The sequence below is a fragment of the Strix aluco genome, chromosome 6 (assembly GCF_031877795.1).
Source record: "Strix aluco isolate bStrAlu1 chromosome 6, bStrAlu1.hap1, whole genome shotgun sequence".
Lineage (NCBI taxonomy): Eukaryota > Metazoa > Chordata > Aves > Strigiformes > Strigidae > Strix > Strix aluco.
This window is the reverse complement of record NC_133936.1, coordinates 18277735-18302574: the sequence shown is the minus strand read 5'-3', so window position 1 is coordinate 18302574 and position 24840 is coordinate 18277735. Positions and strand designations below refer to the sequence as shown.

The 24840-nt window shown below is 58.9% G+C and overlaps 3 protein-coding genes across 11 annotated transcripts; 2 read left to right on the top strand and 1 right to left on the bottom strand.

Moving 5' to 3' along the window:
• Positions 1 to 7: 7 nt before the first annotated feature.
• On the top strand, positions 8 to 8011 carry RNF25 (ring finger protein 25). 3 transcript variants are annotated; one of them, XR_012623775.1, is made up of 11 exons: positions 8 to 78; positions 234 to 308; positions 397 to 499; positions 596 to 663; positions 1380 to 1449; positions 1575 to 1646; positions 2390 to 2530; positions 3361 to 3450; positions 4580 to 4714; positions 4831 to 6225; positions 6323 to 8011. XR_012623775.1 is itself a non-coding variant. In XM_074828873.1 (10 exons), exons 1-10 carry the CDS (start codon positions 41 to 43, stop codon positions 5554 to 5556), a joined length of 1518 nt encoding a protein of 505 aa, XP_074684974.1. In that variant the 5' UTR covers positions 8 to 40; the 3' UTR covers positions 5557 to 8011. The 3 variants fall into 3 exon arrangements, 2 of the variants coding, with proteins under 2 accessions (XP_074684974.1, XP_074684975.1); XM_074828873.1 differs by having other exon boundaries at positions 4831 to 8011; XM_074828874.1 differs by lacking the exon at positions 4580 to 4714 and having other exon boundaries at positions 4831 to 8011.
• Positions 8012 to 9234: 1223 nt separating this feature from the next.
• On the bottom strand, positions 9235 to 14395 carry BCS1L (BCS1 homolog, ubiquinol-cytochrome c reductase complex chaperone). 6 transcript variants are annotated; one of them, XM_074828877.1, is made up of 8 exons: positions 14352 to 14395; positions 13064 to 13440; positions 12523 to 12662; positions 12213 to 12407; positions 11761 to 11824; positions 11212 to 11381; positions 10636 to 10753; positions 9235 to 9939 (listed from the first exon to the last, which is right to left on the bottom strand). In XM_074828877.1, exons 2-8 carry the CDS (start codon positions 13381 to 13383, stop codon positions 9687 to 9689), a joined length of 1260 nt encoding a protein of 419 aa, XP_074684978.1. In that variant the 5' UTR covers positions 13384 to 13440; positions 14352 to 14395; the 3' UTR covers positions 9235 to 9686. The 6 variants fall into 6 exon arrangements, with proteins under 6 accessions (XP_074684978.1, XP_074684977.1, XP_074684980.1 ...); XM_074828876.1 differs by having other exon boundaries at positions 13064 to 13634; positions 14352 to 14372; XM_074828879.1 differs by lacking the exon at positions 14352 to 14395 and adding an exon at positions 14287 to 14308.
• A 46-nt stretch (positions 14396 to 14441) lies between these two features.
• Positions 14442 to 24736, top strand: ZNF142 (zinc finger protein 142). Of its 2 annotated transcripts, none has more exons than XM_074828865.1 (8): positions 14442 to 15354; positions 15936 to 16574; positions 16829 to 17089; positions 17578 to 18390; positions 18656 to 18833; positions 19522 to 22738; positions 23633 to 23738; positions 24113 to 24736. In XM_074828865.1, exons 1-8 carry the CDS (start codon positions 15072 to 15074, stop codon positions 24610 to 24612), a joined length of 5997 nt encoding a protein of 1998 aa, XP_074684966.1. In that variant the 5' UTR covers positions 14442 to 15071; the 3' UTR covers positions 24613 to 24736. The 2 variants fall into 2 exon arrangements, with proteins under 2 accessions (XP_074684966.1, XP_074684965.1); XM_074828864.1 differs by having other exon boundaries at positions 16826 to 17089.
• The last annotated feature ends 104 nt before the right edge of the window (positions 24737 to 24840 follow it).

The window sequence follows — 24840 nt, the reverse complement described above, 5'->3', positions numbered from 1 at the left end:
TGGCGGAGCTTCCGCTTCCGGTTCCGGGGCGCGTGGGAAGATGGCGGCGGCCGGTGAGGAGGCAGAGGCGACGGACTGGTAACCTGCCCCCCCCCCTCCCCCGCCCCCCCTATCCTCCCTCCCTTCCTTCCCCCCGTCCCGGTGCCTCACACCCCCGGTGCCCCGCAGCCTCAGCCCAGCGGGGCCGGCGGTGCTGCTGCCGCCGCCGCCTGACCCCCGCCTGGTCCCCACAGGGCGCTGCCGCCGGAGGTGGAGGTGCTGGAGTCCATCTACTTGGAGGAGCTGCGGGTGGCGCGGGGCCGCGGCAGGTACGTACCGTGGCCCACATCCCCGCCTCCCCGGGCCTGGCCCGGCCCGGCCCCGCGCCGCCGCCCCTCACCTCGGCCTGCCCCGCAGGTGGGAGCCCTGGGAGATCAGCATCACCCTGCACCCTGCCACGGCCCAGGACCAGGATTCCCAGTATGTCTGCTTCACCCTGGTGCTTTCCGTTCCCCCTCAGGTAGGCTGCCGGCCCCCCACGTCCCCTTTCCTCCCCACCCTTGGACTCTCCACCTTCCTTGTTGTGCTTTGGGTGTTTCTCTTTTTTTTTTTCTAGTATCCCAACAAAGCTCCGGGAATCTCGATTAGAAACCCGCGGGGCCTGTCAGATGAGCAAATCCAAAAGTGAGTCCCGGGAGGGCAGGGTGAGGGTGAGCCTTTCCTCTGGAGATGCGGGAGGCAGAATTGGTGGAAAAGCCTTCTCTCAAATTCATGTGTGTGGTTAACAGATGGATACAGGTCCCTAAATCACCTTGTCTTAAATCTCATGGGAGCCACTGCTGCTGAGTTTGACATCTAGCAGTCCACCTTATAGTTGTTTCCCTGTGATTCCCCTGACATGTAATCTAAATCCCTATGGCCTTTGAAGCAGCTGGTCCTGCTTTGACAGAGGTGGGACTGAACCAAGTCCTTGGGCAGCCCGTTGTTGCCTTTGTGCTCCTGTCCTTGGTGCAGCGGAGTGTTGCAGAAAGACCCTGGTACCTGCTGGCAGCACAGGAGTAACGCGGCTCCCACCAGACCTGCTCAGGAGCTGCCATCAGATAAATGAAGCCTGAGATTCGCCAAAACCAAAGGGTGCTGGGTGAGCTTGAGCCGAAGCAGGCAGCAAACCTGCTCTTGCAAGCCCTCCGAGGACAAAGGCTTCCTGTGCACCAGCTTGTGGGGAGCTGGGAGAGCACGTGAATGTGTGTGTGCACGTGTGCCCATCCCGTGCTGCAGGCAAAGCCTGAAGGCCAGTGCCCTATATCTTTCTTCTGTCATTGTGGTGGGGTGACAGGTATGTGGGGTAGTGAAAAGGTGTGGCTAAACTTATGTTAAGCATTTCTGCTGCTTTGCTGCAGGATTTCCCAGACCCTCAGAAGTGTTGCTGAAGCCAGGCTGGGGACAGAGGTGCTCTACGAACTGATTGAGGTGAGAGTTAGGGGAGACTGGGGGTGACCAGCCACAGACCCTGGTCCTTGACTGCCCAGGGGTGGGACAGCCCTGAGCCTATAGACAAGCCAGTGGGTAAAACGTTTATTTTAATGCTTCTGCAGAAGGGGAAGGAGATTCTCACCGACAACAACATTCCTCACGGCCAGTGTGTGATCTGCCTCTATGGATTCCAGGTAGGCACGTGTCTCCTTCCCCACCAGCTGGCTGGGAAGTGAGGCAAGAGAATGGGGAGCCTGAGGCTCAAAGCTGGGGATATCGACCTGGGCCTGGGGTGTGCTGCAGCAGCCCCCTGCTCCCTTGGGTCTGTAGGCGATCCTACTGAGTGTGAACCTTCCAAAGGCCATGTGCACTACTCTCCCTGTCAGCCTAAAGATAACCACCTACAGAAACAGGGCATAGGGCAGAGAGTGATGCCAGAGCATCTCCAAGGGAGTGGGTAGGATCTGGGCATAGTTGCTGGTGCATCTCAGCGTCCCTGTGTTGGTCACACCTCACCTGGAGTTCAGCACCCAGGTGGTCAGGAGGGACTGGAACACATCCGTGCAGGTGCTGAGGTCTGTGGGGATAGGGGAACTTGCCTTTTCCAGGTTGCAAGGAGAGGCAGTGCTTGCCTAGGAAGGAGAACATATCAGGTGGGAAGATTGCTGCTTACACAGGAACACGTGCAGAGAAATCGGACACAAAAACTGTGCATCTTGACATTAGGAGTGTTCCTCACACTCAGAACAGAGAGCAGTGTCCCAGTGAGAGCTGAGGAAGTAGAGATGATGGCCATCAGATGTTATGTGGCTCTGTCAGCAATAGCACTAGTTCCCCACTGCCAGTGCTGACATGGGAGTGAAAACCCACCTCAGCTGGGAAGGCCACACAACCCTGAGCTCAGAAACCCTTTAAAGCTGCTCTTTCTCCTCTACAGGAGAGAGAAGCCTTCACAAAGACCCAGTGCTACCACTACTTCCACTCCCACTGCCTGGCCCGCTACGCCCAGCACATGGAGAAGGAGATCCTTGTGCAGCAGGAGGAGAGAGAGCAGCACCTGGCGCCATCCCCCAAACAGGTACCAGCCCCTGGGCTCCCTCCCGTGGTTCCCTGCACGGGCCTTCATGACGTCTCTGCCGCCCTGTTCAGGACACAGAGTGAGGGCTAACCTGACCCAGCAGCACCGTCAGTGTCATGCCTGCACTGAGAGTCAGAGTGAGGATTAGACCAAGTGATCTCCAAGGGCCCTTCCCAAACATAATTACCCTGTGGGTTTTCAGTACTTTAGCAGTTGGTTTATTGGATGTCTGGGTCAGCGCCTGCTGTGTGAGGGGGCAGGAGAGTTGCATTTTCGGACTTCTGGAACCCCATGAGTTAGAAAAAAGAGCTCCTTCCCTAGTCCTTGAACTGCAGGTCTTTGCAGCAGGATAAACATCATCACCTGTGTTCTGGGGTGATAAAACCTGCCTGAGCAGGTGTTGATACAGTTGTCAGCTGTAGAGCAAACAGCATAGCTGAGCGTGAAACAAGTCAAAGGCTCCTTCCTGCAAAACCCTTTCAAAGAGGTGCTGCCAAGATGACATGCTCCACTTTGGAGTGGAGAAAACAGGTCTTGGGCTAAGGAGGACTGAAGCCATACGTGCTGACAGAAGTGGTTTGTACAGTGGTCAGCTGCTGGAGCACAAATCCCAGCATGCCTTGTGGTGGAGACACCTTCCATAGCAGTCATTGAGACACTAGGCTGCTTTCATGCCACTGGAACCTGCCCTGGGCTTCCCTGCCCTGGGCTTCCCTGCCCTGGCAGAAGAGTGAAGAAGGCCACCCTGTTCCACTTCCAGGCGGGGGTTATTCAGCAGTGCGTGCCTGGGTCACAGCCAGGGTGTGGTATCACCTCTTCCCTCCCCGCAGGAAGTCGGTGTGCAGTGCCCTGTCTGCCGGGAGACACTGGTCTACGATCTCTGTGCTCTGAAGGCAGCGCCGCCCCCGCAGCACCCTCTGGTAAGAGATGGGGTTCACTGGCCCAGCTGCGCCCGCTCTCTGGGTAGCTTCAACTGGGACATTATAAGAGATGAATGAATGCACGCTCGCAGGTTCTCCTAGATGGCCCATCCAAAGGGCAGTTCACAAAACCCAGCAGGGTGTCTCCTGATTCTTTGATGTGTCCACAAAGAGCAGGTTTAGTTGTACAGCCCTGAGTCTTGAGCAGATGTGCTGGGGGAGAGGTGATTCTGCCATGGGGCATGTCCCTGTACTCACTGGGATATAGTCAGAGTCAGGAGAGTGACCTGACTGCAGGTGCTCTGTGTCTTGCCCCGCAGCAGGACGTCCCAAGGCAGTCACAGCAGTGGGGACAGCGGGTCTGTGCTGGCGTGCTCTACCTCTGTGTAGGGATTTCACATGCATCTGTAGTGTAGAAGTAGGGAGGTGATAGTACCCCCGTACTCTGCACTGGTGAGGCCACACCTTGAGTATTGTGTCCGGTTTTGGGCACCTCAATATGAGAGGGATATCGAGGTGCTGGAGCGAATGCAGAGGAGGGCAAGGAAGCTGGTGAAGGGCCTGGAGAATAAATCCTATGAGGAGAGATTGAAGGAGCTGGGACTGTTCAGTTTGAGGAGGAGAAGGCTGAGGGGAGACCTCATCACTCTACAACTACCTGAAAGGACATTGTAGAGAGGTTGGTGCTGGTCTCTTCTCACAGGTAATTAGCAATAGAACAAGAGGGAATGGCTTTAAACTGCAACAGGGGAGGTTCAGACTGGACATTAGGAAAAAATTTTTCACAGAAAGAGTGGTCAGACAGTGGAATAGGCTGCCCAGGGAGGTGGTGGAGTCACCATCCCTGTATGTGTTTAAGGGTCATTTGGATGTGATGTTGGGGGATGTGGTGTAGGGGAGAACTTTGTAGAGTAGGGCTGATGGTTGGACTCGATGATCCCAAGGGTCTTTTCCAACCTGAATGATTCTGTGATTCTGTAGGCCTGGTCAAATGCAGCAATGGGAAGCAGGTTGCCTGGGCACTGTGTGATCAGAGGAGGGTTTGGGGAGTAGCTGTTAGCACTGCCAGCTGCCTACCCGTGCTAGGTGTTGAGAGAGCCCTTACCCTGCCTTGCTTTCTGCTGCTCAGGAGATGTACAGGCCGGATGCCAAGACACTGCAGCAGCAGGAAGAGCTACGCTTAATTTTCAAGAGACAGCAAGAGAAAGGGGGCATCATTGACCCTGAAGCAGAGAGGAACCGTTACTTCATCAGCCTCCAGGCGGTATGGCACTGGGGGCAGAGACCTGGCGAGGGGGGCCCTGGACTGCAGGACCAAGCGCTGTCGTCTGCTGTGGGACTCCCCTGTGCCTTTCTTCACCGGTGGCTTCTTTCTTTCAGCCTCCAGCTGCTGTCGATCCAGGCCAAGCAGCCGCTGCCTCTGAGCTGCCGGTGAGTGCAAGCGCTGTGGACGTGCCCCAGCCGCCCAGCCAAGCCTCAGCTCCAGCGCCAGCCGGGGTGCCGGAGGCCCAGGCAGAACCTGGGCGGCCCGAGCGGCCTCCTGTGCCCAGAGAGCAACAGAGCAAGAGGGAGAGGCACAGAGGGGAGAGGCCGGGCCCCAGAGGCCAGGGCGGGCAGTCGTGCCGTGGCTTGCAGGAGCCCGCAGAGGAAGCCTGTCATCCGCTCCATGGCTCCAGGGCGCCCAGGGGCTTCAGCCGGAGACCAGAACGGAGACCCGGCGGGAGGCACAGCCAGGAGTTTCCAAAGCCTCTCAGCAGAAGCAGGGCTGCAGCCTTGGCTGAAAGAAAGGAGTTGTGCCCTGAAGACCCCTCCCCAGTAACAGAGGTAGTGGACTTGAAGGAGGAGCACCGTGATGAGGAGAGATGGACCCCGGAGGAGGGGGCTGAGGCGCGGGGCAGGGAGAAGGAGAACCTGGCGTTCAACCGCAGCGACCACAGAGCAGCTCCCAGCTGGCAGGGCCACCACCGGCCCTGGGATTGTGGGAGGTGGGAGAGGTCCAGAGTCCAGGAGCGTGGTTCCTACCCCAGAGTGCCAAGAGGGCGAGGGGTGTTCAGGCCCAATGGACGACAAGAAGCCCATCTCCTTGAGAAGGAGAGTGGCTCCTAGCAGGAGTGGTGAGGAGCTGGGCTGGGGGAGGAGGGAAGAGCTGTTTCTGGGGAGAATCGTGAAGGCTCTTGTGGAGCAGTAGCAAGCAGACACTGTACCCCTGGGGAGGGAGGAGGCAGTTGCCATGTGGCACAGCTTGGGACAGGCAGTATCTCCAGAGTATGTGCAGAGTGGAGCATCCTGGCATGAGTGACTGGCTGTCACTAGCGTTGGAGAAGTTGACTCCTGACAGATCACTTCAGCCTTGGTCTCAGAGGACCCAGGGGACAGAGGAATCCTTGACTGGGGACCTGCAGTCATCACCCCTGTATGTGAGCTGCCAAGAAACGTGCATGCCTACAGAGCAAATGGGCTGAGCCCAGCATGGTGCCACGGCAGAGCCTGAGCGGTGGGACCTTCCCTGGAAGCCAGTGTCCCAGCAGAGCCATGGCGGTGCCAAGTGATGAGGCTGTGCCAGGGCAGCAGCCTGGAGCTCAGCTCACTGTGTCCCCCATTCCTTCTCAGAGCACCTTCTCAACTGCTGTCCCTGTCCCTTGGAGACAACATCGCTTCTCCTCTAGCCCTGACTGTTCAGCTGATGGGCTCAGCCAGGCAAGTCCATTGTACAACAGGACATTTCCCGGTCCCAGCCAGAAGAGATAAATGAAGCTTAAGTCAACGCATTGGCAGGTCAGGGCTGGCTGAGGCTTCGGGTTGGCTCCTGCTCCCCCAGGAAGCCTGAATTTAGCTGGAGCTCCTGCCCTGTCCTTCAGCTGTTTTTGTGCAGGCAGAAGCTGTTGGGGAGACCTGGGAAGAGCGCTCTGCTTTGCGACCTGTATCTGTTGGGATCCCCCTCTAAGGCCAGGCTGTCTCTTGAAGCTTCCAACAGCCTAGAATGAAGACATGCCGCAATATTTTGGATACTCTTACCCTCCTTTCATCTTCAAGTTGATCTTGCTTCAAAGAAATGAGGATTTGCTGTCTGAACTAGTTTGGTGCAGTTCCTTTTGTTGCTGCTTCACAGATTTATAGTGTCTCATTCCAGGGCAGTGATGGGTGATCCCAAGCCTCTGAAGTGGGACACTGCTGTTAAATTAATTTGTTGGGTCTTCTCGAGAGCCTGTTCCCTTTGTTTTCTCTGCCCTCTCGCTCCTGTCCTTTGCTGTTTGGAGCGAAGGTGTTGATCCCTGGTATTGCTCGCTCCCCTCCTTGCTCCCTACGCCCAGGGCCGGGGCAGAGACCTTCCCCTGGCACACCTGGGTGGCAGGAGGGCTCCCCAGTCCCTGCTTTGCCTGGCTCAGTGTAAGCTGTCTGACTCACCCAGACAGTACTAATTCCTTCACACTTGTTTGTGCCTTGTGCCCCCACCTCTCTTTTGGCCCCACATGGGTTGTTATTGTCTTCCTTCTCCTGCTGAGTGCAAAAATGGCTGCACCACGATGGGCTTGCCAGAGCCTTGGGTGAGATCCCTCGGAAACCAAGGGCTGTGTGCCGCCTGGGGGGGCATTCGTGCTGTATCTGCCAGGCTGATCCTTTGGCACACAAAGGGTGCACAGAAGCTCTCTTGAACAGGTCCTCCTAACCTGCTGCCCTGCACTCTCCACGCCTGACCTTGTCCTGAAGGGGTTGGTTTAACCCGCTGCCCAAGAACCTTCTGTATTTCAGTTTCCCAACACTGGTTCAATACTCTAAAAGCATTATTTTTTTTCTCCCCTCGGTCTGAGCCTACACTACCTGTCCTGGGCTTGGGGATCTCAGAGCCAGATGTTGTGCCCTGCTGGGGACAAGGGCTGAGCACTCGCTCCCTGAAGAGTCCCGATTTTTCTTCAGTGCTCACTCTGTCCTTGTTCCAGCTGGTTCCTGGGTGAATGACCTGCCCACACTTGGGTGAAAAGGTGTAAACTATCTGACATTGATGCTTGTTCTGCTGCCTCCTGCATTCACTTGTGAAACTGCTGTGCTCCAAGAAAGGCATTTGATCATTACCTGAAAGAAACACGAAGATCCCTGCCCCTCACAGCAGCTGAAGCTCCTTCACTTCTTCCAGTGAGCCAGGCTTACGCTCAGCAGGAAAGCTGCTGTGCTGTGTTTGGAGGATGGGAGTTCAGCCATGGAAATCAGAGTGAGCGAAGACTTGCGTAACTTCAATCAAATGCTAGGCATATTAGAGGGGATGGTTTTTCCTGGGAGTAGAGTTTTAGGAAGGGCCCTCATCTTTCTTGCTCACTGCTGTCAGCCTGGAGCAGAGGACATTTTGCAACTGTGTGGAAATTAATTTGGGCTAAACAAAACAAACCTCCAGGTCAGAGGAGAGGAATGGAGCCTGCACCCTGCCCTGGGGCTCCTTGCTTGGTGTCCGCCTGTGTTACCCACCTACCTCACAGGGCTGTTGTGAGGCTTAACTGGCAAAAGTATTCGGGCTGAAGGGCACCGGTGGAGGCTGTAGCATTAACACTATTAAAAGCAAGCAGTGAGAGATGTTGCATGTGCTCTTGTGTGGTGGCATTGGGCCCCTCTGGCTCTCCCTCCCCACTACCCCATCGTCCTGAATTGCTGTGAGACATTTGCAGTCACTCACTGGCCAGTTTTGATCCCCAGCTTTGACTGAGGAGGCTGGATCCAAGCAGTCAGCCTCCGCGGGACAGCCGAGCACAGGGTTTGAGATGCCAACAGCACCACCCTGCTCCAGGAGCCACCCTGCGTCACTAGAGACATCCCCCACTCCCCCTCCATAGCCACAGAATCAGCCCTTCGCTTCCAGAAACATTTGTGCAAGTCCAGGATTGCATCAAAGCAGTGCCTGTTTGAGCTGAAATTCAGCCAGGTGGCATCAGCTGGGCCCCTGCCTGCAGGGCAGAGCCAAGACAGCTGAGCAGTGACTCAGCAGTTTGGGTTTGGTGTGGTACCAGCTCCCCCAACCCCACCAAGGTGATGCAGACCCCAAAGCGAGGACCTGAACTTGGGGCTGGCTCTGGGGAAGTTGATTTTGGGACACTGGGACTGGAGAGGGGAGAGGCTCTGGCTGGCTTGTTCTGTGGGTCAGCATGCACACCCTGACCCCTGGCTCCATGGCCTTGGGAAGGAGATGCAAAACCTGCCCACTTCTCGATTGCATTTCAGGCACCTGTGGCTCTACCAGCCCATCCAGGGCGTTTGCTCCTGGCAGGAAGGAAGTCCAGTGACAGGGAAAAGGCTGTGAGACTGCCAGCAGCGGGCCAAATCCCTCCTTCAGCCACACAGGCCCTCACCTGCTGGAATGGCCTCACCTGCTCAAAGGAGAGCAGTTGTCACCTCCAAGGGGCATTTCTGCACCTTGCATGGGGCTGGCCTGGCTGCAGAAATTCACATTGGGGTTAACATCAAGCTCTTGTGAACATATTCTGTAACCAGCCAGAGCCTCTCATCTGCCCCCACACACAGGCCTGCAGTAGCTCAGGCCCCCACACCTCCTCCTCTGACAGAAGGGACAGTCATGCCCACTCAGGAACGATGTCCAAGCAGATCTGTTGGCATCACAACCCAGCAGGGCAGGAGCTGTGGCACCAGCCTGCAGCCCGAGGGACAACGAACTGTCTGTTGGGAGCTGCTTTTTTCTGAAACACTCAATTTGCAGTACTGGCTGTGCCAGGCCCTGGTCAGGAGGGCTCTGGACCAGCAGTTGGATAGTGGGGCAACTAACAGGCAAAGGGACCAGAGAGCTAAGAGCTGCGTTGTTCACTTTCCAGAGGATATTCACAAATTAGTGAAGACCACTGTCCCGTCAAAGACCAGGAGCTCTTTACCAATGCAGCACCCCAATGTCCTGCCCCAGAGAAATGCCCTTCTGGGGCACCCCCAGGCTGCCCCACAAGGAAAGGGAGTCACATCCAGGAGCCTTGGCAGCTTAGGGCAATCCCAGCATGAGGCACACACCAGTCAGCAGGGCCAGTGCAGCAGCACCCAAGCCTGGGGAGCAGCAAGAGACAGTTCCCTCTCCCTGCTGCAAGGCTGGAGCTCTGACTCTCCCCGTGTTTTAAGAAAAAGTCAAGACCTTGGTGAGGAGAGGTGAACAGAGACCTGGCCTGCACAGCTGGGCAGCTTCACGGCATCCCTGGGATGGTCACATCCTTGTCCCAGTTCTCTCAGCGTGGCAGGGGAAAGCTGGCCCCTGGTCACAGCAGGATGGAGCGTATGTTTGAAATGGCTCCTTCAGGGTCCGTCTTGTAGAGCATGAAGTGGCCCTGCACCTGGGCAGCACTGATCTGTTTGGAGACCACCAGTGCCTGCTCTGCAAACCGCTCAGCTGCAGCCAGGGGCTGCTCGGGGTAGAAGCGCTGGAACATGCAGGCAAGCTGCCAGCGGGAGCAATGGCCCACGTACTGCTTGAGATCCACGCGGCCAGGACGCACCAGGGCTGGGTCCAGCCTGTCGAGAGACACAGCGGGCCTTGAAAACCTGATCAAAGTGTCTCTGCAGGGTGGGTCCTGCAGGAAGCCCCCCCTCCACGCTAGCACAGCCAGTGTCCTATCTGTAAGGTGCTCTGCACTGTGAGATGGTAAAGGTGGGGAAGAGGTTTGTCCCTGGGGGGTTGAGGGGGGAAAATCAACCCAAAAGAAGCGAGAGCTGCGGAAGGGCTGGCTCCAGAGGAGGACAAGAATCGTCCTAGGAAACAGCTCTGCCGTTCTCTGTCCCCTGAGCAACCTCTGAACAACCCTCTAGTCCAGCTCAGTCAGGAGCAAGCCAAGCCTGCCCCAGGGCAGCATCCAGCCCGGTGCCGTGAGCCCAGGCTGCACCCTGCCAACCCAGTGGGCTGCATGTGGGGCTAGTGTTTAACTCAGGCACAGCCACAACCCCAAAACGTGCAGATCCCCACGGGCAGGAAGCTAGTACCACTCCTGAAGGGCACAACCATGGTCTGAACAGGAAGGAAGCATCCGAGGCTCCAGCCAAAGGGATCCTGATTAGCAATCGAGGGATTTGCACCCCAAAGGAGGATTCGGGAAACCTGAACCCCCAGTCTTCATGCTGCAGAATGCAAACAGCCCTCCATAAGGCCCATCAAAAGGGAGAAAAGTTTTCCCATGCTACCCTCCCTGTTCCCTCCCAGAGGGCAGCTCTGACCTGTCCACGTAGTTGGTGGTCATGAAGACAATCCTGGCCTCTGTGGAGGCCACACCATCCAGCGCGTTGAGGAGGCCGCTGAAAGTCAGGCGCCCCATGCCTTGGTACACAGCTGGGTCTGGGGACAGAGGTGTCTGAGATCATATCCACTGGCCACTAACCCTGCACAGACTTGCAGGCCCCTCCCTATCACCCAAGACTTAAGCCAAGCTCCCTGTTCTCTCCTTGCCCCGAGACTGACCCTCTGCATCTCCCTGGCTGGCAGCACATTCACCTCCCCTGGCCACCCACACCCCTGGGAACCCAAACAGAATGAGGGGGAAAGCCAGCCCCTCCCTCATGCTGAAAATAGCTGGGCAGGAGAAGTGTCTTTGCCTGAGGATAAAGGACCCAAATTACCCTTTATATAGCCTAGCCAAACCTGGGCAAGTTCCAACTTGGGCTCTGAAGCCCCAAATTGCTGTCCACTCCTGGTCTCTGCTGGTGCAGCAGAGCAGCCCGGAGTCCAAACCTTTCCCCAGCACAGCCAGCAAACCTCCCTCCTACTGCTGGCCCAGGGATGGGGGCACCACTCACTCTCAGCAGCGAGGTCCCGGCTGACGAAGGCAGCGTCCACGTCCTCCAGCAGGATGATGCTCTGCTGCGGTGCCACGCTCAGGAGGTGATTGAGCCGGTCATCGGAGAGGCTGCGGTCGCTGAGGCTCAGCAGGCAGATACTGTACTGCAGCTCCCCAGCCAGGGCTGTGCTGGGAAGGACACAAACCACAGGGTGAATCACAGTGAGAAAGCCCGGAGCAGAGGAAGAACTGGATCTCCCTGTCCAGCAGCAGGGAAGAGGGCAGAGGCATCCTCCCCAGTGGGGATCAGATATGGGGGGCGGGTAGAAGCCCCTGCTCAGCCTGATGGTGCCATGCCATGCTGTGCAAAGCAAGGGCGCGAAGGGCTCGTCACCCTGACCTGTCACAGTGCCAGCAACACAACGCTGACACCAGGCACCGCACAGGAGGCACAGCCCACTGCTGCATTTCAAACCCAAACTCATCCACGCCCTCTCAGCAGAGGCTGCTGTGCCCCAGAGCAGGCAGCTGGCAGGAAAGCTGCTGTTAGCTAGCTGGAAATACTCACATGAAGCTGCTTTTCCCACAGCCAGGAGGACCATACAGCAGGTATCCTCTTCGGTAGGGGATGCCTAGGAAGACAGCATCCTTTTAGGAACCAGCCGGGTTGCTCTGAGCTCTCTCCCCCAGAGCCATGGGGCTGTGCTGAGCACGCAGAGAGGCTGCACCAGGGGAAGGCAAGCAGCAGGGAAAGATCTCTCGGCAGCCATCTCTAGAGAGGACCATGGACATCCTGTCCCACCCCACAGCAGCATCGCAGGAGCAATGAACTCCGTGGCTTATCGTGGTTTCCAGGACTGGATTGAACCAAGGGGAGTTTGTCCCTTTGCAGACCCGAGCCTCGGCACCTGGGCTCACTCATTTATGGGATGTGCCCAAGGTGATGCCCCACAGCCGTGGCTGCGGGGTGTAAGGAGTCACACTGGGCATGGTACAGAGGACACCACACGGAAGCCTTGCCTCTCTCGCTGTACCACTTGGGGTTGTCGATGAAGTCCTTCACGTCCTGGACCAGCCTCTCCGACACACCTTCCTCCAGCACCACAGAGCTGAGAGGCCGCCGCCGGCGGGGGAAGCCAAACTGCCGCCACTCTGCTCCCATGGCTGTGTACATGATCGTCCTCCCCTCCTGCTGCTGCAGTGCCAGCTCCCGGGCTGCAGAGAGAGGCAGAGGGGACAGCTGGCAGGGAAAAGAATCACTCATGAAGCCCTGGGCATCTCCAGGGAGCAGGCTGTTCCCAACACGACCCCATGCAGCTCCTCTACAGACCTTCCCGGAGGATATTGAAGAAGATCTCCCGGTCAGTGCCCAGCGCAGTGAAGGTGACAGACTCCCAGGGGGTCCCCGTGTGTAGGTCAATCATCTGCTTCTCCCGGTTGCGCTCGACGCGAATCCACTTCCTGCGATACCTGGGGTGGGAAGGCGGGGTTGAGGGACGATGGTCCAGCACCACTCAGCTGCACCCAGCCCGGTTCATGCATCAAGGACCACACTCATCTCGGGTAAAGCAAACGGTCAGTATTGTTCCTAGAGCACCTGTGCTCTATTAATTAAACCTATAAAACAATATGTGTTTATTAATTATTCCTGATATTAATAATATCCTAAAAGAGTTTTTCTAAAGCTTGCTCCTTTTATAACCTCACACGGTGAATACAGACTCTTCTCACTACTCTCAATCTCCTGCCCTAACCAAGACCCAAGGAGGACACAAGATTCTCTCTGCTACCTCCACAGGCCCCACAGGTTGGAGCTTCCTTGCCAAAACAAGGGTCAGTCCCCTGACTGCTTTCCCCCTGCCCTCTCTTACCAGATGAAATGGTTCCCAGGGCTAGGGACAAAGTCAAACTTGGTGCTGACACGCCCGCTTTCATGCTGCAGGTACGATGTCTCGACGCTGAGGTGCTGCGTGTGCTTGGCATGGTGGGAGATCCAGTTCAGCAGCCAGTGGTAGCTCTTATCCTTGCTGGGCACCTCCAAGGTGATCATATAATGGCGCCTGAAAGCCACCAGCCCGAACTGGGCCCCTTTCCGGGCTAAGGCCAGGGCTGTGCCCACCCCAACGAGGCCAAACCCAGCCCCGAAGTACGGGTTGTCCTTCAGTGCTAAGACAAAGTCAGAAAAGGGCATTGTGGGAGGTTAAGTGGCTCCTTTCCACAGCATTGTCTCTGCGTTCTGGAAACAAACCTGCATGGAAAGAGAAGGACTGAATGGCAGCAGGGGACGCAACAGACTGCCCACAGTTGCCTGGCCTTTATTGTGGCCTGTTCTCAAGGCAAAAGGCAGCCTGGCACATTTGGATCCCCCATACACGTGCTTATCTTATTACTGGGGGTTCAGAGAGCCGCTGGCTGCAGGAGTCTCCTCCGTCTCTGCAGCTTCTGCATGAGACAAGCAGGAAGGGGCCATGAGCTGGAGGCTCTCAGGCCAGCAAAGGAGCATCTGCCGCTTCCTCAGACATGACAACAAGCTCAGAGTTTTACACAGTTTTATTCTTTAAGCAGCTAGAAATCACAGAGCACTGCAATTATTTAAGGTTTATTGTTCGAAAATGCTGAAGTGCATGCCCAGGCTGAGCCAAGAGCTGGTTCTTTGCTGCTGGAAATGGGCACACGACTGTCGTGGAATAAGTATCTCCACGTCTGGATAAAGGGCACCAGCCGCACACTTGGGGGCTTGAAGTTTCTCCGGCTACCTCAGAGGTGTCTGTCAGATATAGGGGATGAGGGGGAGCCTCCCCCGACAGACAGGCAGAGACAGACTCTGCTCCCTCAAGGACAGGGTCCGACCCCGCAGCAAGGCTCCTTTCCCAGGGCAGGGCGTCCCCTGCCCCACGGGAAGGCCTCACGCCCACGGCAGGGTCCCCACCCCGCAGTGGGGCCTTCCCCGCCTCGGCCCCGCGGCAGGAGCCCGCCATCCCCCGCAGGAGACCGGCCCCACACCGCCTTGCCTCACAGCAGGGGCCCAGCCCCCGTGCGTTCCACGGGGGGGGGGGGGCTCCGCTCCCCTCGCCCCCCATGGCGCAGCCCCCACCTCCGGCAGGAGCTCACCCCACCGGCCCCGGCCCCGGTCTCAGTCTCGGCCCTGCCGCCTCTCACCTCCGCGCAGCGCCGCTCTAGCCCGCGCCGCGCCGCTCTCTATGGCCCCGACCCTTACTTCCGCCCGGCACCGCTTCCGGCCGGCTGCCGGCTCGCACCATAGAGCGCGGCCGGGGCGGGCGGCGGGGCCGGGCAGAGCGGCCGCGCGAGCCGCACAAAGGGTGACGCTCCCTCCCGCTCGGCGCGCACCACCGAGATGTGCCGGGGCTGAAGGCTCCGGGGCTCAGCTTGAGTCTCCGGCCCGGGGCGACGGGGACAGGCAGGGGCTGCGGTGCGAGGGGGCTGGGGCGGCCCCGGCCGCGCGGGGACTCGCGGTGGGCACCTCCTCGCTGGAGGCTGGGCCCGGGTCTGGGGGTTGGGCTTAGGTCCACCTGGGCCCGGGTCTGGGGGCTGGGCCCAGGTCTGGGCCCACCGGGGCCCAGGGAGCAAGCCCTGGCTGGTGGGCTCAGGGAGAGGCCCTTGAGGAGGTTTCAGGGGTCCTTGCACCCCTGTCTCTTCTGTGGCAGCGGGTTTTGCCAGCAGCCTGCTTGGGGCGCAGCAGGAGGGAGCCAGCGTTGAGATACCCGGGTTCATACCCCTGTCTGGGGACTGGCACTGCGGGCTGCCCCCCAAAATCCTGTAGGACCACTGGGCCTCTGAGCTCTTCCTCGTTTAAAGCACTTTCTCCTGTTTTGGCGTGAGACTCCCTCCTGCCCAGCACCACGGCAGTGCCCGGTGGCAATGAGCACAGAAGTGGCTGTGTCTGAGGGTGCCAGCAGGGAGATGGAGGCCCTGTGTTCAGAGCTGCTCCTGCCCACATCAGGAGAGGCAGGAGCTGTGGGAAGCCCTGGTATGGCCAGCACCGGCCTGGCTGGGACACCCCCGCTGTCTGCCAGCCAGGACTTGCTGCTGGCAGAGGCGTCGATGACTGGGGAAGGGGCTCACGCTGAAGGAGGCAACGTGGAAATATTCATCGAGGCAGTGGCTGGCAACGTGACGCTGAGCAACACAGCCAATGCCACAGGTATGGGGTGCAGGGAGGGCAGCGTGGGCCCCATGATGCTGAACAGAGGGAAGGAGCTCTGGCCAGGGCTCCTGTCCCCTCCAGCCAGCACCCCGGTGCCCTCGTGTCTCTGACCTTGTGTGCATCATGAGGCTGGTGCTACTGTTCAGTGCAGATCTGGCACAAACTGGGTGTGTGGATGAGGAGGGGTGGCTGTGGGAGTTGCGTGCTGCGTGAGGGGATTGCTCCGGGCTGTCAGTAGGGACCAGGCGGAGATCTCCACCCCAGAGTGCCACCTCCAGCACACTTCTCGCCTGTGTCCCAGGTGGGCATATCCTGCTAGGAACAGGGCCAAGCTGGCCTCACGTTGCTGTGTGCCTCAAAGGTGCTGACGGACAGATGTGGTCACCCAGGTGGTGGTGTCCCCTCTCTTATGGGAGGTATCCTGGGATACCAGGCGGGGGGAGGGCTGCAGTTCTCCAAACTGTGATTTGTGGCAACAGGGGTTTATCCTCCTTATCTGGAGTTGCAACTGAACCACCAGTCCCAAGCTCTGGACCTGGTGAAAGCCCCTTCTAACGCTCACCCCTCGTTCTCTGCAGAGGTTCTGGTCAAAGTGGTGGAGCTGTATTTCTGCGAGAGGTGTGGCCAGAGCTTCCCAGAGGCCTCCCTGCTGTCCCAGCACCAGTGCCTGCTGCTGGCCCCTCCGAGGCACCTGGAGCTCACTGGGGCACTCTTGGCTTCTGCCAGCGAGGGCCAGAGTGAGCTGGGGGCCTCGGAGCTGCCTGGAGCCGGCACGCAGGAGGGCTCCGCTCCCGAGCGCCTGCTGTGCCCTGTCTGCCGGGAGGCATTCACGCAGCCCAGCGAACTCAAGGAGCACTTCAAAACCCACCGCGCCCCGCCAGGAGCCCTGCCCTGCCCCGAGAAGGGCTGCAGCTTCGCCACAGAGGACCGCAAGCAACTGCGTGGCCACTTGCGCTGCCTGCACGGGGCCTCCCCTGTGTCCTGCGCCTACCGTGCCTGCCCACTGCTCTTCCCCAGCCGCCCGGCCATGGAGCAGCACCACCGCACCCACTTCCCCTTCCACTGTGGCCTTTGTGACTTTGTCACAGCCAATGCCAAGCTCTTCTGGCAGCACAGGAAGAGCCACGCTGCAGAGCCCCCCTCTGAGACGCCCACGACAGGCGGCCCCCCTGGCTCGGCCCCCCACGGCCTTGAGCAGCACTGCGTCCTGCTGTCGGGTACAGCTGGGTGGGGGGGTCGGGGCCTGTGGGTGCTGCAGAGGCTGTGTCCATGCATCCCAGTTACAAACTGGGAGGAGTGGAGGGTGAGGCTGTGCTGCCAGAGGGCCAGGGAGCCCTGTGTTCCTTCCTCCCTATGGCATGGTTTGTGCTCCCCATCTCAGCCAGGAGGTTTTCTGCACGTGTGTGGGTGAGGGGGGGTAGCTCCCTCTTGCCTGGAGCTTGATGATCTCTGTCTTTCCCCACTGAAGCAGCAGAAGAAGGGCAGGAGGAGGCGGGGAATTGCCACCCTCGCTGGGAAGCCACCACAGCAGAAGCCAGGCTGGCAAAGCCCTCCGTCGCCACAGAGGGCTCCTTGGAGGGGCAGAAAGCAGCAGCTGGAGAAGAGGACTTGGACAGCGGTGGAGATGAGTCGCCGGAGGAGGATGGCGAGAGCCCCTGCGAAGGCGAGGCCAAGGAGGATGGGAAGATGGCTCCCGAGAAAGCCAGAGTGCCTTGGGCACAGCACTTCAAAGGTAGGACATGGGGCCCTACCAGGAGGTGCTCAGGCTTTGTGTTATGAACAAGCAGCACAGCCTTGAGACTGGCAGGGAGATGTGGGCTGGGCTGGTGGGGCCTGGGGGTCTCCTGCTGCCCAGCAGCCCCACATCTCCTGCATGTACCAGTGCACTCTTCCCCCTGCCCGCTGCCCAAGCAAACGCATCCCTTCTTTTGCCCATCCACAACCACTGCCAGGCTCAGGCAAAAGTCTGCCTGATTTTGGGGATGGGGGCACACAGACAGGCCGGGTTTAGGCTGCACTTTGCCAGTGTTGAGCTGGAAAGAGCCTACCTGAACCATGCTGGTGGCGTGGGGCCAGGACAGTCCCTTCAAGTAGATGGCTGCTGTGTGACCACATATGTGTATAAGCCCTCACCCCGGCACAGCTGGATTGGGGAGTGAACATCTGCCTGTGCTCTCCATCTCTTCCCTGCTGACAGCTCCCCCTCTTCTGCTCTCACAGGGGGTGTCGTGGAGGGCTCTGAGTTCCTCTACAAAACCCACATGTGCCCCGAATGCAAGCGGTGCTTCAAGAAGCGGACGCACCTGGTGGAGCACCTCCACCTGCACTTCCCCGACCCCAGCTTGCAGTGCCCCAACTGCCACAAGTACTTCACTAGCAAAAGCAAGCTGAAAATCCACATGATGCGGGAGACGGGCGAGAAGGCCCATCGCTGCCCGCTCTGCCACTACAGCTCGGTGGAGAAGAATGCCCTCAACCGCCACATGGCCAGCATGCACGAGGACATCTCCAACTTCTACTCTGATGTTTACTCCTGCCCTGTCTGTGAGGAGAAGTTTCGGCTCAGCCAGGCCCTCAAAGAGCACTTGAAGACTCACAAAGCTGAGCCCAAGAGGCTGAGCTGCTTCCAGCGGGGCTGCGACTACTGTGCAGAGGACCGGAAGGAGTTTGTCCGTCACCTCAAGGATGCTCATGGTATCAAGGCAGTGGAGTGCAAGTACTACGCCTGCTCACTGCTCTTTGGCACAGCTGAGGACATGGAAGCTCACCGAAAAACCCACTACGCCTTCCACTGCCAGCAGTGTGACTTCATCTGCTCCAACAAGCATGTTTTCCGCAAGCACAAGAAGCAGGGACACCCAGGCAGTGAGCAGCTCCAGTGCAGCTTCTGCCCCTACGTCACTTTCAACCCTGTGGAGTTTCATGACCACGTGGGCAAGATGCACGCCAACGAGAAGATCCACAAGTGCACCGAGTGCACCTTCGCCACCGCGCACAAGAGGGTGCTCATCCGGCACATGCTGCTGCACACTGGTGGGTGTCCACTGTGGGGGTCCCGAGAGCTGAGCTGGGATGGGGGGGTCCTGTCCCAGCTTCAGGTGGGCAGGGAGGGCTGGGTCAGGGCTCCTGGGTTCCATCACTGGCTCTGCCACCCTAATGTCACTTGGCTGAAGTCGTGGTGTGCCCCCATCCTTGCTGTTACTGCCAGCTCCTGCTGAGCTCGTTTTCCTGTGGGGGGAGGCAAACCGTGTTGCTTTATCTGGTCATCTTGCTGAGGGCATCCCTGTGTTGCGTGTAGGAGAGAAACCTCACAAGTGTGAGCTCTGCGACTTCACGTGCCGGGATGTGAGTTACCTGTCCAAGCACATGCTGACCCACTCCAACGACAAGAACTTCATGTGCACTGAGTGCGGGTACATCACCAAGTGGAAGCACTACCTGAACGTCCACATGCGCAAGCACACTGGAGACCTCCGGTATGACCCCTGGCTCTACTGACCTGGCACCATAGTCAGGGCTCCCCCGATTTTGCTTCAGGGGTCTGCTGCTCCCAGCTGCACAGTGTGCCAGACTCTCTTGTGCCTGGGGGATGCTCTGTCTGGCATGTAAGAAATGTGATCTTTGAGCTCGCAGGCTGTGGCCAGCATGGTGCTGTGAGGGCAAAGCTATTTTTGGTGTCTCTGTGCCACCAAGGAGGTATATTACCACATCAGTGGGTGCAGCTCTGAGCTTGGGTTCATGGGCTCTGCTGATGTTCACAGACCAAGGCCAACTTGGGCACTTGCAGGACTCTGCCAAAACATGGTTTTCATCTTGGTATTATCACTTCCCTAGGGTCTAGTCTGCCTCTGGGGATGCTGGAGGTGCTGCTCGTGTGACACGTGTGGGGGGGCGGTGACGTGGTCACTGTATGGAATACTTAGGGAATCTGTCTCCCGTCCCCAGGATGGGGGGGTGTAAAGCACCAGCAGAGCCGAGGGCTGCAGCAGGGAAGGATTGCCTGTAGTGGTAAGAGCTGCCTGGACAGCAGAGGTCAGATCTGGCAAACCAAACAGTACCCCTTCCCCATGTGTCCGGGATGGGGAAGAAGGGCTCAGCGTGCCTGACAGGGCTCAGCCTGCCCCGGATCCTCCTGCTGCCTGCCTGATTCCACTTTCCCCACAGGTACCAGTGCAACCAGTGCTCGTATCGCTGCCACCGTGCTGACCAGCTGAGCAGCCACAAGCTGCGGCACCAGGGCAAAAGTCTGATCTGCGAGGTGTGTGGCTTCGCCTGCAAGCGCAAGTACGAGCTGCAGAAGCACATGCAGGCGAAGCACTCGCAGAACTACCAGGTGCCCATCTTCCAGTGCCAGTACTGCACCTACCAGACCAAGTACAAGCAGGCGCTGCTGAACCACGAGAACTGCAAGCACACCAAGCAGAAGGAGTTTCGCTGCGCCCTCTGCTCCTACTGCACCTTCAGCAACACCAGCCTCTTCTTCCACAAGCGCAAGATTCACGGCTACGTCCCCGGTGATAAAGACTGGCTGGAAAACTATGCCAGCAAGGAGCTGGAGATCAGCTCACCTGAGGCGCTCTTCGGCTACGAGCTCGGCGCAGCCCTGCGTGTGGATGCCAGCTCCCCCATCGCCAGCAAGGAGCAGGGGGCAAAGGCAAAGCCATCCCAACTGGAGTCCCAGGGGGAGGAGACCTACCAGCAAGCATTCGCAGGGCCCCTCCTTGGGCAGGATACCGCTCCACTGGAGAGCGGCAGTGAGGCGGAGAGAGGTGTGGGTGAGGGGGAGCAGAGCTGTCCCACTGCTAGCGATGCCCTGGGAGATGACTGCGTGCAAGGAGGCACTGCCGCAGGCTCAACTGAGCTTGCTGCTTCTGGGGATGTGGCAGGGAGCTGCACCTTGCACTTGGAGACACTCAATGTCTCCTCTGACCCCCTCCTGGAGCATTTGACTGGAGAAGCCTGCACGGCACAGCCAGAGAGTGTGGAAATGCTGCCCTGCAAGGAGCCTTCTGCAGCCTATGAGATGCTGGGCTCCCGGGATGACCTTGGCTTGGAGGACAATGACAGTACACTTGAAGACATCCCAGACTTTGAGGAAGAGGAGGCAGATGTGCAGGAGGATGAGGAAGTAAGGCTGGAGGGCAGTGTAGCTGCAGGAGACAGCCAGGGGAAAGATGCCTTAAGGCAGGCCACGGGCCACCTCAAGGGATCATGCTCAGACCACCACAAACTGGTAGCAGACACCAAGATTAGAGAGACCAGCCAAGCCGAGCTGCCAGAGGCTTGGCTCAGCGTGCTGAAGACAGCTGAGCAGAGCCACCCGCCTGTCCCAGAGGACGTGGCCACCTCCAGTGACGATGCCAGGGGCGGCTCGGAGTCGGTGCTGAAGGCTCTGCGGAAGCAGGACAAGGAGCAGGCGGAGACGCTGGTGCTGGAGGGCAGAGTGCAGATGCTAGTGGTGCAGTCAGAGAGCCAGATCTTTAAGTGCGAGAAGTGCTCGTACATCACGCGGAAGGAGAAGTCCATGTCCCTGCACTCTAAAGCCAGCTGCCAGAGCCGCCGGGCCCCACTCGTGTGCCGCGAGTGTGGTGCCAGCTTTAAACAGCAAAGGGGGCTCAACACCCACCTCCTCAAGAAGTGCCCTGTCCTCCTGAAGAAGAACAAGATCTTCAAACCAGCTGGTCAGGAGCCACCTGGGTTGTACCAACATGCTGACCAGCCTGGTACAGAAATGGTGAAGACTGAGGAGGGATGCTTGGAGGAGTCTGGGCACGCAGAGAGCCCTTGGGAAGCTGAACTGCTGCCTGAAAAAACGCAGGAGAGCTTGGCTGGGGAATGGGCATCGGGCTGTCCTGCCCCTGAGAAATCCCTGCTGAGTGACAGCACAGAGGTGGCAGAAGAGCCTCCCCAGCAAGGAGATGGGGCTGAGCCCAGTGGGGCCGCCTGCCGCCCCCAGCCTGGGAAACCCCCAGAGAAATACCGGCTGGAGGGAGGGAAGCTGCACTGCAACGCCTGCTCCTTCGTGTGCTCCCGCGTCTCCACCATCACGTCCCACGTGGAGGATGGGTGCCGGAGCCTGGAGCAGTTCTGGTGCTCCCTGTGCCCCGAGGCTTTCCGTTCCCGACGGGCCCTCAAAAGCCACTGCGCTGAGAAGCACATCGTGCGTGCCGAGGAGGACGGACCCCAAAGCACCGAGTTCCCTGAGGGGGACCCAGCTGGCGTTGAGACGGGCCAGTCCAGCGAGCTCCCGCTGGGTGTGGTCCCCCCAAAAGCCACCCTGCCCAAGAGGAGGCGTTTCTCCTGCCCCACCTGCCCCTTCACCTGCCACCAGGAACGGGCCATGAAGACACACAAGAAGAGGGGCTGCGTGGCCTTGGGTGAGTTTCGCTGCGCCTCCTGCCCCTTCACCTCCAAGGTGGCCAAAGCCCTGCGGCTGCACCGCAAGCTGCACCGCAAGCACTACAGCAAGCGGCCGCAGCTGCAGTGCCACCAGTGCGAGTTCACCTGCAAGCAGGCCCGCTGCCTGCGGCAGCACGTCCGCATCAAGCACGAGGGGGTGAAGCCGCACAAGTGCTGCTACTGCGAGTTCAGCACCACGCGGCGCTACCGCCTGGAAGCCCACCAGTCCCTGCACACCGGCGTGGGGCGCATCGCCTGCAGCATCTGCAGCCAGACCTTCGGCACCAACTCCAAGCTGCGCATCCACCGCCTGCGGGTGCACGAGAAGACTCCCACCCACTTCTGCCCGCTCTGCGACTACAGCAGCTACCTGCAGAACGACATCACCCGCCACGTCAACAGCTGCCACCGCGGCGAGCTCAACTTCGGCTGCTCCCGCTGCGAGGCTCGCTTCAGCTCTGAGACAGCCCTCAAGCAGCACGTCCTGCGGCGGCACGAGGAGAAGGTGTCCTACGGCTGCCCGCGCTGCGGCTTCGTGTGCCACAGCGAGGCCACGCTCAAGTGCCACGTGCAGAAGCAGCACCCGCACCTGGAGTGCAGCACCTGCAAGGAGACCTTCGCCACCCGGGAGGCTCTGGAGGAGCACAAGACACAGCATTTCAGCCACCGCTGTGAGCTGTGCAGCTTTGCAGCCAAGGAGCGGCAGCAGCTGGTGCGGCATTACATGGAGAGCCACGAGCCGGCCGCCCCCCAGGACAAACCCCTGCAGTGCCCCTTCTGTGACTTCGCCTGCTGTCACCAGCTCGTCTTTGACCAGCACATGAAGGGCCACGGGGGCACCCGCGTGTACAAGTGCTCGGACTGTGAGTACACCACCAAGAACAGGCAGAAGATCACGTGGCACATCCGCATCCACACTGGCGAGAAGCCCTACAAGTGCCACCTCTGTAAATACGCCTGTGCTGACCCCTCGCGTCTCAAGGTGAGAACCCTGCTTTGGGATATATCCTACTGCATCTACGTGGGTTGGGGGGGATCCAGACACAGGGAAGAAGAAACTCCCAAGGGGAGGTTTTGTCTTCTGTCCTCTTCTGTGGCTTGTGCAGGATTAGGTGAGCGAATAAAAGTCATGGGGATACAATATGTTTCTTCCCTGCTCCCTGCTGTTGCAGATTAAGGGGAAGGGGGATTTGTAGCAAAGCAAGTGGATGGGCAGCTGTCTGAGTTCACTCCTCTTCCTGCTGACAGCTCTGACGTCCTCTGGGTGCAGCCTTGCACCACTCAAAGCCAAGTTTGGCTGCCTGCTAGCTTGCAGCATGCTGTGTGGCAGCAGTTAGACACAGCACAGGGAAAGCTCAGTTTTCCTGCAATCAGAGCCAGACCCTGCCTGCATTTCTGTAGGTGATTAGCATCTTCATGCATGGTAAAGGGCCTTTCCTAGAACAGGAGGGCCAGGCATGGGGTAATGGAGGGGAGAATGATCTGGTTTTACTAAAAGAAATATTGACTTTTTTAATGGCCAGGCTGAGCTGGAGCCCTCTGGGGCCGCCTGGGCGAGGCTGTGCAGTGTGCTCAGCTCAGGGCTAGCTCCGTTGGGCTGGGTTTTAACCCGGACTTTGCCCTAAATACCAAACTGGGGAGAAAGGCCTTTGCCATCCACAGGCTGGGACAGAGCAAGCTCAGCAGTATGGGTGTCTCATCCTGAGCCCACTGTGGATCCCCCCCTGCCCAGACAAGCAGACAGCCCTCCTTCCCCTACACAGTTTGAGATGTTAGAGCTGTCTTTGAGCCCCTTGCTGGCACCCCAGAGCCCTGCACGTTCCCAGGGGAGGGGACATGGCCTCATCCTGACCTTGTCCTCTTGCCCTGTGCCCAGTACCACATGCGGATCCACAAGGAGGAGCGGAAGTACCTCTGCCCTGACTGCGGCTACAAGTGCAAGTGGGTGAACCAGCTCAAGTACCACATGACAAAGCACACAGGTGAGTCCTGCCCACTGAGGATGGGCCGTGGGGCACCGGGGAGGGTGTTGGGGCTGCAAGGGACCCCAGCTCCATGCTTCCTTTGCTACCAGTGGCCCAGCTGGAGGTGGGGGAGGACCCCCAGCAGTTGGGGGGCAGCATGTTCTTGTGGGCTGGGGACAGTGCCCAGGGTGGGAGGGAAGGTGGGGTGGTATGGACCCCAGGCACCTTGTAGTGCCTTGGAAACAGAGGGGTCTCGGGTTGCCTGTGGACACAATGGGGTGTAGAGGGGAGTCTGTGGGAACTGATGCTCTGTTACGGAGATGGTAAGACCTGCAGGATGGAGGGCATTGTAGCCCCCCATCCTGATGCCATCTCCTTCCCTGTCGCCACAGGCCTGAAGCCATACCGCTGCGACGAGTGTGAGTACCGCACAAACCGGGCAGACGCCCTGCGGGTGCACAAGGAGACACGGCACCGGGAGGCCCGCTCCTTCATCTGCGAGCAGTGTGGCAAGGCCTTCAAGACCCGCTTCCTCCTCAAGACCCACCTGAAGAAGCATAGCGAGGAGAAGCCCTACGTCTGCAACGCCTGCGGGCGGGCTTTCCGCTGGGCGGCCGGCCTGCGCCACCATTACCTGACCCACACCAATGAGCACCCCTTCTTCTGCCGCTACTGCCCCTACAAGGCCAAGCAGAAGTTCCAGGTCATCAAACACATCCAGCGGCATCACCCTGAGTGTGGGGCCGGTGACCCCAGCCAGGGGGTGGGCAAGGACCCCAGCACACCCACCATCCACCTCCACGCAGTGCAGAGGGAGAGCCGGGCTGAGGGGCCCCCCGGGATGGAGCAGGAAGGAGGGTGCCCTGCAGAGAAGGACAGCGCTTTGCTGTGAGGCTGAATCCTGACTGCTTTAAGGCCCCGGTGGCGCAGGCCTACTGCGGAGATGTATGTGTGTGTATAGGCATATATGTATATGGGTTGTAAAATATGCAGCTGTATAAAAGGAATCTCTCAGATCCTTTTAATACTGTTTCTTCGGGCTGTTTGGAGCCCTGTGTGAACAGTGGGCCAGGTGCCCATAGGGAAAAAGCACAAGCCCAGCTCCCCATCTCTCCCCAAC